Source organism: Pseudorasbora parva, chromosome 7 (genome assembly GCF_024679245.1).
Source record: "Pseudorasbora parva isolate DD20220531a chromosome 7, ASM2467924v1, whole genome shotgun sequence".
Lineage (NCBI taxonomy): Eukaryota > Metazoa > Chordata > Actinopteri > Cypriniformes > Gobionidae > Pseudorasbora > Pseudorasbora parva.
The window spans coordinates 21,037,625-21,049,670 of record NC_090178.1 but is presented as its reverse complement, the minus strand read 5'-3'; the positions used below and the strand labels follow the sequence as shown (position 1 = coordinate 21,049,670).

At 36.5% G+C, this 12,046-nt stretch overlaps 1 protein-coding gene across 2 annotated transcripts in view; it reads left to right on the top strand.

Annotated features, from left to right (window-relative positions):
- npr1b (natriuretic peptide receptor 1b) overlaps positions 1-4,048 on the top strand; it is a 67,069-nt gene extending 63,021 nt beyond the window's left edge. For both annotated transcript variants that reach the window (XM_067448544.1, XM_067448545.1), the window contains 3 exons: positions 1,102-1,276; positions 1,476-1,574; positions 3,063-4,048. In XM_067448544.1, coding sequence (XP_067304645.1) covers positions 1,102-1,276; positions 1,476-1,574; positions 3,063-3,226 — 438 coding nt within the window. In that variant the 3' untranslated portion in view covers positions 3,227-4,048. The remainder of the gene's footprint in view (positions 1-1,101; positions 1,277-1,475; positions 1,575-3,062) is intronic.
- Positions 4,049-12,046: the final 7,998 nt, after the last annotated feature.

Here is a 12,046-nt window from a genome sequence, read left to right as displayed (position 1 = left end):
TTTCTTGAAGTGACGTTTTTTTTTATTTAGCAAATGTATCATCATATCCCCAATTTTACCTTTTGCTTCTTAAAAAATATATATCTGTTAATTGTAAAAGGCTTTTTGTAATAAAATCTTATGGGACATTTTTTCTTTCAAAAAGGGGAGAAAGCCTCCACGAGGTACTGATTTAAAAAAAATCAAATTTAAAAAAGTAAAATAAGACAATGCTTAATTAGCATATTTAAATTAAATCTTGAATGCATCATAATAGAAAATGTACATATTTTCTTGTGCTTTCAAATCAATTAATCACAATGAATTGCATCAAAAATAAAAGTTTGTGTGCAATTATATGTAAATATAAATAATACACACACAATTTAATATTTTTAAGAAAAATTGAGTGTGTATTTATTTATACATAATAATTATACACATTCAGTGAACACAAACTTTTATTTTGGATGTGATTCATCAATTAGCCATAAAAATAAAGTAAAAATTCTAAACCTTAGTCAGGGCTCACTACCGTCTTAGGTATGCCATTGCCTTTTTATGTCTCTTTATGGAAGTAAAATCATGCCAAATGTTTTTGAAACAAAAACGCTTGTTGAATTGCACTACTTGAAAAAATCTGTTTAATATGCTCACCAATGCTGCTATTGTTTCATCAATAGCATAATTTACTGAACACACTTACAGCCTTGTTTTCATCCCTATCAAAAATATGGTACTTTTCTTAGTAAGTTATGTTCACCTACATTAGCTGAATTAAGAATTAAATTTAACATTTAATTTTTATTAGTTTTTATGTATATGTGTTTACATAAAAATTGAACCCCCGGTTTCACAGACAAGGCTTAAGATAGTCCCAGACTAAAATGCATATTTGAGCTGTTTTAACTGAAAGTCATTTGCACTTGTGTATCTCAAAATATGTCAGTGCCCAGTGATGTCTTTTCTAATGCCTTTTAAATGCTCTAATTGAGCTAAGGCTTAACCCTGGCTTAATCCAAGCCCTGTCTGTGAAACCGGACCAGCCTGTATTGGTCCTGTGTTTTATGCTGATGGGCATCTCTGTCTGCTGTGGTGGTTCTGTTTCTAATTGTTCCTTAGGTGGAGACAATAGGAGATGCCTACATGGTTGTTTCAGGATTACCAGTGCGGAACGGGAAACTGCACGGCCATGAGATCGCACGCATGTCCCTTGCTCTGCTGGAGGCTGTTAAAACATTTAAGATTCGCCATCGTCCCGATGAGCAGCTCAAATTACGAATCGGCATTCACAGTGGTAAGAAAGAGCACATGAATCTTAATTAAGTTGAACTAGTCTTTAATATACTGTTGGGCTGTTTCAATTAGCAGAAAGCTGACAGGGATTCTACTGGTTGTAATTAGCTTTGTTAATATATAATCTGTATTACAGACTTACTTCTCAAGCTTGCCCATAGACTAGAGAATTTTTAAACTGCATTTTATGTGCGTTTCAGGCCCTGTCTGTGCAGGAGTAGTTGGGCTGAAGATGCCTCGGTACTGTCTCTTTGGAGACACAGTGAACACATCCTCTCGCATGGAGTCAAATGGAGAACGTAAGTACCTTCTATTTCCATTGCCACCAAAGAGTAACTTGTGCATATAATCATAGCAACTCTAAAGTTTAAGAGTTCAGGTCAGTTAGTATAGGGTAAGTGGTTTAAGCCAGGGTAAAAGACAAGAACTCTGAAATACTGAGCGTTTAATTTTTATAATAGATTTGAGGAATAGAATTGACAAAAATGTAATCAAAAGTTTCTGTTGACTAGAAACTGCTGACCACACTTTTGCAGACAACACTGATATTAAGATTACTACATATTCCCTGGATTTCACAGACCATTACCAAGTCTAACCAACTAAAATGCATGTTTTAACTGAAAGCGACTTGCAATGACATTTCTTAAAATATGTAAGTGCCATTGTTTTGTCTCAAGTAATGGTTTTCTATGGCAAGTTTATAAAGGCTACTTAAACGTCCTAATTGAACTAATCATGTCTTAATATAAACCCTGTATGTGAAACCAGGCCATTAAAAGCATTTTAGCATTAGCTTTAGGCTACCAAATGTATTTAATGATCAAATCTATATTTTTTTGTATTATTATTCCTGTATATCATATGTCCTTTTTTAAACATCTGCTTTATTTCAAAAGAGATGCATCTTCATATTGGATTATCAACACCAATTTCCATAATGAAATTCTCAATTATTGAAGAGAAGCTTAAACAAAAAAAGTTGATGAAAAGATTTTTATTGTAATTCAGATTTAATTATTTTCCCCACCACCTGTTTCCTCACATAAACGCTGCCAGATAAATGAGAACTATCAGCCAACGTTAGATAACACTTGACAAAAGCAAAACAAATTGTAATCAGGAAAGAGATTCATTTTAAAGAAAGAGATTGAAGGTTGCTAATTTATTCCTCACTGAAGTAGATTTATTTTTTTACTTATTAGCATATATAATACATACCTTCCTTGACCATCACAATACTGACTGATACATTGTTCTGTGGGGGGTTTACTGCACACTGTGGCTTTTACATATCCAGTATCAGGCAACTGTTTATTTAGTATGTTACTTATTAAAATGTGTTGTTATTGTTAAATAAATCTATTTAAAAAAATCATTTTGTTCATTGAAATAAAGCTGATATATAAACATTACATGAAAAACATGTACACACTATGAAAAGGAAAAATGTTGCCACTCTAACTGACAAATATCGACCAATGTTGACAGCCACCAGTTTGACAGGGTGTCACGTGTTAGATATAACAAGACCAAATGAAAATTAGAAATAAAAATAAAAGTGAATTATTAATAGTTAATAAATACAATAATATATAAATAATACTAAGATAACACTGTTCCAAAAAAAATGATCGTCTCTTTTAAGTACCTGCTGGTGGAAATTACGAGTAAATAATGTTTGCCAACATACATTAGTCACCTCGATGAAGTGAGCTGTGTGAGCTGTCAACTAATCAGGGTATATACAGTACCACTGTAATCATTTACACGCTGTTATCCCGCAGCTCTGAAGATTCATGTTTCGTCAGCCACTCGAGATGTGCTGCAGGAGTTCAACTGCTTCCAGCTGGAGCTGAGAGGAGATGTGGAGATGAAGGGAAAAGGGAAGATGAGGACCTATTGGCTTCTGGGGGAAATTAAGGACAGTGATAGAGACTGTGCGGACTGATGAAAAGCTTCACAGAATCAGCAGAGACACACTGATTCTGGTCAAATGCACCCTGGGGAACCAAGCCCAGACTGTCAGAGGCCATTTCTGTTGGCCAAATGCACACACAAGTAATCCTGTACAGCACTAGATAGATGACATCTGACCGTGTATATATACTTTAAGATTTTTCTTTTGTAAGAGCACCAGCTGCATCTGTAAATGGAGTGAAGGTTGTGTGATTAAATATCGTCCCCTGGTGGATAAGTAGCAGCACTGCTGGCTTAAAACTTAGTAGGCTAAATAAATATTACTTTCAGCCAGAGTGTGTAAACTTGTAAATATTAAAGATGGTGTTATTACTCATAATTTAGCCCACCCAAAAAAGAAAGAAAATCACTTGGCTTTCATAAATCAAATGTTTTGAAGTCAAACATCCTTCACTTATCATTAATTGTTTACTTAATATTATATTTACTTGGTAATATTTATAGATTCATATATTCCAAATAATTTGTATCACCTAGTCAGACTCTTGCACACATATGCATTCATCCTTAAGCCATTTAGACACATTGTTCTCGAGTTCATAGTCTTGCTGCATAAGAGAGGTTTTGAGAGCTTGTCAGGCTAGCAATATCATATAAGCCACGCAGAACTCCAGCAGCTTAAACAAAGCATAAATAATTAATAAAAATAAGATCAACCTGCTTCAGTAACATCACTCAGTTTGATTTTTAGATAATTTTCCTGGGTTTTTAATTATACCTGTCCTGTATAGAGTCTACAGGTATGTTTCATGGATAGGAGATTGATAAAGAATCAAATTCTGAATCAAAATCATCTATGAGAAGCACTTTGCCTTTGTATTATTTGGCATGCTTGAATGTTTACTTACTCTCTCTTCCTTTTTATTTGTTTCATAGTTAGTAAAGTGAAATGGTTCTCCCCTTGGTGTTTGAGTAATAACGAAAGTGTTTGAGTCTATCTTCTAAATTATCTACATAAGGTCACAATTAGTGCCACACATTCATATATAACCTGAATTTTTTTGACTGCAATCAAAATCTAAATCCTTTTAAAATCATCTTTTAATTTCTTGTCTATATTCTCTTGAGAATTTCAGTAAGTACCTGCCTGACACTCCAATTACTTTTAAAGGGGGGGTGAAATGCTGTTTCATGCATACTGATCTTTTTACACTGTTAAAGACTTGGAATCCCATACTAAACATAGACAAAGTTTCAAAAGTTAAGGTGGACGTTTGATGGGAGTATTTCTTTGTCAAAAATACTACTTCCGGTTAGTCATAAGTTTCGGCAAGTTTTTTGAGATCATGCGTCCCCATTGACGTTAGTGGGGGCGGAATTTCCTTGTATGGGCCTTACGGACAATTCTACCGGAAGCGCGTGAGAGAGAGCGAGGGAGAGAGCGAAAGCAACAGCCTACGCCCATCAAAGCGGGGCTTGTAGGATGCTGGACAGGTGACAATTACACATAGCACATAACAATGTCACCAAAAAAGTGGGTTTTTGGTTGCCAGACCAAGACAGTCCTGCACAGATTCGCCAAAAACCCCGCGTTAAGGCAACAGTGGATGTAATTTGCTTTTCCGGATCAGCAACTGAGTTGCGCGAATGTTTATATCTGTTCGCTGCATTTCGGTGCCGACTGTTTCACAAGGCCCAGCTCGACGCCGAATTTTCCCAATCGCCTAATGCTGAAGGATGGAGCAGTCCCAACGTTAGAAGGGTGAGTGAGACTGCTTTTAGTCCGCTTACTGTCTACACAAACCACGCGTAAACACACAAACACACGTGCACAACTGCACTTCCCACATGTACACCTTCAAAGACAAAAATACGACGATATAATTCAAGTATAAATATGTAAATAACACAAGCCGCTAAGCATATTATATAGTTAGTGTATAACTTGTAACTTACCACATACAGACGTCCTGCTCTAGTCGTTTTTGCTGCTGCTCCTGTTCAACTGCAGCCTCTGGGTCTGATTCCGGATCATAGATGTATGGCTGTATCTGATTAAAAGCCATATTTTTATTTTGAATAAAGTTTTTTTCCGCTGTTAGGGATGACGCTCGACTCAACACACAGCGCGCTGCTACACACAGCTGCACACGTCATTATTTAGCTCCGCTCACACGACACGCCCCCACCCGCTCGGCTTTTTTCGGAAAGACTCGGAACAGCGCATCTTTCTTATATAATTATTAAAAAAATAAAAACTTTTCGGAGATATGCAGGATGCAATGCTACTCTATAGGTACTCAAGATTGACATGACACTGACTGAAACTGAGTGTTTCACCCCCCCTTTAACTATATTGAGTGGATAGTCATTCCCATGAGCACTCTTTTGAGATTGCAGAGAGACTCTTAATAACTGCTACTTCAACATTATCCCAGTTCAGTCATGACAACTCTTGGAGAGATTGGCATGGAAATGGGTATAGCAGTGTTAATGTATTTGGTCTTGGCGGAATAGATCTGCTATGCTGCTGCTAAAGAGCAAGGACTAAGACTTCCTACTGCCAATACATTCTCAGACATTTCTGTGAGCATATAAGACATGCTGCTGCTGCACATATAACATACATTAAATAAACCCCTTAGCGAATCTATACAGGTGGAGCAGGGGAAGGTGAAGGTTGTATTTTTTCCACGGCCTATGTTAACAGATTAGAGCATTTACATCCAGGTGGTGGAACGGAGCAGAGCAGAAGCCGCAGTGCTGCAATCGTTAAGGCCGGAGACACACTGCAAGCGTGGCGTGAGCGTGGCCTTTCTGTTGCGTGTCAGCCGCGGTGGCGGCTGCATGGTGTTTTCTTTGCGTCCAATCCAATTAAAACGTGAAAACTCAGAAGGCAACAACCTCGAGGTCTTTAATCGACAATGCACGACGAATCAGTCCTCCATTAGGCTGTGGGAAATTCCCCAGAACCATATTAAACAAGTATCTGTGGGTTTTACCACTGATCTCTGATCAGTTTTATACATTTGTGGACATTTTAATTATACATTAGCATAATTAAAAGGAATAATTGTAGTTAATAGTCTCTTTTTTGCATGTTTAGCTGAGCCATCCATGATCTAATACGCCCTGACAATTGATAAATAAACATATATATATATACACTTTATAATTTTATTAGATGATTAGGTAATAGCATTTGAAAGATTTTACTTTCAATACAACATTTGCAATGTCTAAGGCTATATATTTGTATATGGCTAGGCCTATTTTATGTTTTTTAATTTAACTTATTTGATGACGATTACTCGTCCGGGCCTGATTGCGGAATTCCCCACAGCAGCCTAATGGAGGACTGATTCGTCGTGCATTGTCGATTAAAGACCTCGAGGTTGTTGCCTTCTGAGTTTTCCCGTTTGAATTGGATTCTTCACGACCTTCGACTGTCACTGAGCGTTAGGCTACATGCAGAGGATTTGTGAGTAGTCTCTGAGCTCTGTTGACTATCAAATCTTTTGGAGTGAAAAGTGCACCAACATGGGGGTTCTCTCATGTTATTGTGATGTTGAACTGTTTAATATCTGTTTTGACTAATATGAACAAGATTTGATTATAAACCAGTCAATTATTTGATTACAAAGCAAGGGACCTTTGATTACCATTTGATTACAAAGCGAGGGACCTTTGATTAAAGTCAATTTAAGATTTATATATGTTCAAGTCTTAGCTGATTGTTAATAAGAGTGACTCACTGGTATCTAGCCTACATTTTTATTCTTGGTTCACTTACAATGTTATAGGCCTACTTTTTAAATGCATACAGTATTGAAAATTCCCCTGCGAATTCAAGTTTTACTGTCCATGTCAAGAAATGTAATAAAAACATCAACGTAGTCCATATGTGACATCAGTTAGTTAATTAGAATCTCTTGAAGCATCGAAAATACATTTAGGTCCAAAAATAACAAAAACTATGACTTTATTCAGCATTGTCTTCTCTTCCACGTTTGTTCTCAAACCTCAAATAAAGATTCAAACGGAAATGAATCAGCGGATTGATTCATGATTTAGATGGCATGTCAAACTGCTGAAATCATGGGACATTGGCGATCCGAATCATGATTCAATCCGCTGTGTTCCGAAGATAAATGGAGGTCTTATGGGTGTGGGACATCATTAGGGTGAGTCATTAATGACATCAATTTCATTTTTGGGTGAACTAACATTGAGTCGTCTTATATTGATGTATATTACATATACATCAATACACAGTGTAAAAAAATATTTTCGGTTTAACTAAAATTAAGTAACTTGGTCTCCAAAAGATTTTGAGTATATTGAAATTAAAAACTCAAATTTATTTGATTTAATACAATGAAGGAAATTGGTTTAATAAATATAAACTCAAAACATTTTATCTGTACCACATAATTTTTTTTTATCAACGAAATAGCACAGTTCAGTTTCACTGCATCAACACAAATAAAACACAAAATGTCCATTGTATTAACTAAAAAAATTATTTCAATAAACTCAATTTTAAGGCAACCAGGTAACTTATTTTTTAAATAATTTAATAATTTAATTTTTATAGCGTGGCTACTCATTTATGTAGGCCTATTTAAATGTAATTGTAGTGTATTGGTCATTCATCAACATACTGGGCATTTAAAATTAAGCATTTATTTTCATACAAAATTACACCAGATGTAGGGGAGAGTGGGGCTGGTTGGGTCAAGGGTTGGTTGGCACACAGTTAAATTCCAGTAAACTAAAGGGTGCTGCCACAAAAATATAACATTAAAATGACTTGACCTACACAGATTTACTTAAATCATCCAACTGTCACTAACTATTGAGGTGAGGACAACTTTTCTGTTTTACAGGATGCAATGTAAGTCGCTTTGGATAAAAGCGTCTGCCAAATGCATAAATGTAAATGTAAATGTACAGGATCAAAAATACAACATTCCCCCCCCCCCCACACACACACACACTTAAATACAATTTTAGAACTATGATATTTAGAGATAAAATGTAAGGATTTTAGCTGATAGAGATAGGAATCATATATTCTCCCTTACGAAAGGAAAATATATTTACCAACATATTACTTGAAATATAATATATTGTAAATACATGGAATAATATATTGATGGAATCATACAATATATTATATTCCTGTAATATATTGCAAAATATACAAATGATTGCCGCTTTCATATATTGCAATATATTGGAGAATATAAATATTAAATCCCATATATGTGAATATATTGCCTAATGTATTACATGATATTTTCCAATATACTGCAATATATTTTTGTTTTGTAAGGGCTTTTACAACTCAAAATGGTCAGGAAATATTTAAGAACAATACAGATTATGCCAGACAGGTGAAGACTCAAAACAAAAGTATTAGGAGCACAGCAAAGGACATCAAAATACCATTCAGCACACTAAGCAGATATTTTGCTTGAATGTGTGAATTAAATGCTCAAGTTCTTTATATTTGTCACCTCATTCTTTTTAACTAGCATCTGTGCCAACCAACCCTGTTGCATGTGCTAACTTACCCCCATACTGGGGCTGGTTGGTGCCCACAAGTGCACAACATGAATTTAATGGTAAATAATAATAAAAAAGGAATAATTTGTGGACATGGTTTTACTGGTTAGACTTTTTTAACATATAGCATGACTGAGAAATATTACAGAGTGAAAAGTGTGCCAACCAACCCTGCTCTCCTGCATGTCCAATCTGTGACCTTTAAAGCTTCTGCGTCTGCACAGATGTGATTTGTTATTTCTTTAGGAAACGACTTCACCGAGACCAGGGAAGCTTGGGTAAACGTTTTAACAATCCTTTTCGTAGAAATCCATAGCTGAGGTGATGAGCAGGTATCACTAGCTCTGAGCAGTCACATGAGTCGTGCAGAGGAGCTGCATCACCAGCGGCCCACGTGCGCGCGATGTTCACGTTTTTAACATTTGAGAAAGAATAAGATTGACTCTTTGATTTCACGAGACCATGTGTGTGTTCTGCATTAACACATTCCTGAAATGCATTTTCTTCGAAAAACAACGATTCCCTTCTGCGCACGCACGGACTTTCAGCAAGTGTCAGAAAGCCATACGGGGTGGTGATTTTATTGAGGTGAGGTAAGGACATTGCTGCTCTGGTGGTCGGGTCTGACAGAACGTAAGTCTGGAGATCATCCGTGAAGACCATGTCGCGCTCCTCTGAGAATGGGCAGCAGCGCGCGAGTGCTCGGGCTAATGATGATGGGTGCGTGGACCGGGGAATAGTGTGCCGCCGTCCGTGCCCAACTCCAGCATTCTCTCTGCCACATCCATGGAGTCTAGCAGGGCACAGTGAGGGGATGGTGAACTCCGGTACACTGGCAGGTGTCACCACCATATTCCTAAGAGGAACCTGCCTCGTTGCTGCCGGTTGAATCTCCCGTGCACTTGATTGCCACGTTTTTTCTCGCTTAGAAGGTGCCAAGTCACGAGCTGGTAGTTTTCTGCCCATTGTTCACATATCATATGGGATAACTTTTAGATGTAAATGTTTGTAACGAATATTTTCCGTTGAACCAAATGTTTGTACCCCTTTTCCTGTTTATGGTATCTCTGCAAATTGGCCAAAATTTTAACGCGCAAGTCTAGATATGGAGTCTTTCTGCTCCAGCGCAGAACAAAAACGAACAACTCAAGTGTGAAGGTAGCCTAAATATACAGCCCAACTCTTGACTCCTCCCAGACGTTTCTTTCGTTTTTAATTTAAATTTTAGGCCATTTAATAAGTAGCTCAGATAAGTAATAAGATTAGTTTTATTCTTACTGAACATTACACAATAACATAGCCTATATAGGTTATGTTCAGTAAGCTATTAACAGGAAACAATCCATCTAATACTAGCTCCCCCCCCCCACACACACACAATTAGTATTTATTATTATTTTGTTTGTTTATTTCACCTTCTGGCTTTTATATAGCTAGCATAATATTGTTTGAATAATACATTTTAAAAAAAATTAAAAAAGATACTCATCCCAGTCTGACTCATATACACATAGCATATACAGGGTTTGAAATTAAGTTTATCCCTCACCCGCCAAACTTTTCACAAAGACTTTTTAATGCTTTATAATCAACTAATAGCATGTGAATTAAAATAACTGTATGTAAGAAATGTATTTCAATAAATCATAAAATGGCCCTGATATGTCACTAGACATTAAGAAATCATGTTAATTTCAAATACTTGACAACAGTACAGTCCGGCCAGGATATTGTCATTTAAAAGTTTTTGTTGCAGCCCTCACCTGATGTTGATGTTGACATGTTGTGTTTTGGCCTGAAGTGCCACCCTTCACGTATCTACCAATCACGAAGTCATTAGTGTTTCGGCATCTGGGTTGCCAGATCTGCTCTAGTTACCACAGCTGCAGCTCAAGCGGGTAATAGCACTCGGAAAGCGTTCCACCCATAGGGGCGGCCATTGCTAACCAAGCCATCACCTGTTGTTAGCATCCCTTTGACTCCCATTCATTTTTGCGTCACTTTGATAGTGAATAACTTTACATCTGAGGCGTTTAAAGACTCCATTTGTCCATTGTTTATTTATAAAGAAGCACGACAATGCATGAAAGGCTCCCTTACCTTGTTACACCTTGTTACACGTAGAAGCTGTTTTTGTAAAAATATAGGCTAACGATTCCGTCATAACCAACGCGACTCTGTCGCACAGTTGAGAAATTACCGAGGAGACACTCAGGAGCAATCTTTTACTGTCTATGACAGTTGGGGGACGTGGAGACATAAAGTCTGATGAAGTCAAGGGAGAAGAATGAGGAGAAGCCGATAGTGAGCCAAAAGCAACGGGAGAAAATATTTAAACAACGTGATTCAGATTTCCCTTTCCACAACTACTAGAAGACTCAAAACTGTCAGACAGGTTGCTTACGTCACATCTACGTCTTCAAGCTCAGTCTGAGCCTACACATTTCGCTCAGTCATCAGGAAGTGAGTGCCTCCAATTGACCTCATTTTCCGCCGTTGAAGGAACGCTCTGTCCATTTCTTTTACTGGCTATGCTGCAGCTACAAAGGAATGCTGGATCCTGCAGCCGATCTGGCAACATTGAGTCAGGGGGAGGGGGAGAGGGGAGACACCACTCTACAGTCATTTGAAAGTGATTGCAGTACCAGTTTTGGCCTAAATCTTAAAGTTAAAAAGTAAAAAGTTTTTAATTTGAATTAATTGAATTAGAACAAATCAAAGTGCCGTGATGGCCAAGTTTGGTAACTCTTAGTCAGAATCCTCTGCATTTAACCAAGTTAATGTCCACACACATTAGAAGTAAACACACACACACACACACACTCACAACAAACCTACATGGGTAACTTCCATTAGGCTATGCTTCACAACCAAAATAAAAAAAAAAGAGAAAGAAAGAAAGAAAAACATAGAGGGCATATAGCTATATTGCTGAACAAGCATAAATGTATAGGCCTAATTTTTGTATAATTTTGTTATATATATATATATATATATATATATATATATATATATATATATATATATATATATATATATATATATATATATATATATATATATATATATATAAATAAAGAACATCACATTGCAGTTGTTTTAATTGCTTTGCTATTTTTAGGCTGACATCATATCTGTGCACATTTAATCTCCTTAAGCACTTTAAATTGTGTAATTAATAAATATATTTATTTATCAAATTTAAATTTAAATCAAACAAAATCCTGTCATCCAGCCATTTCTTCATTTCCTCTTTCATCATCATCTGTCACATACCGTA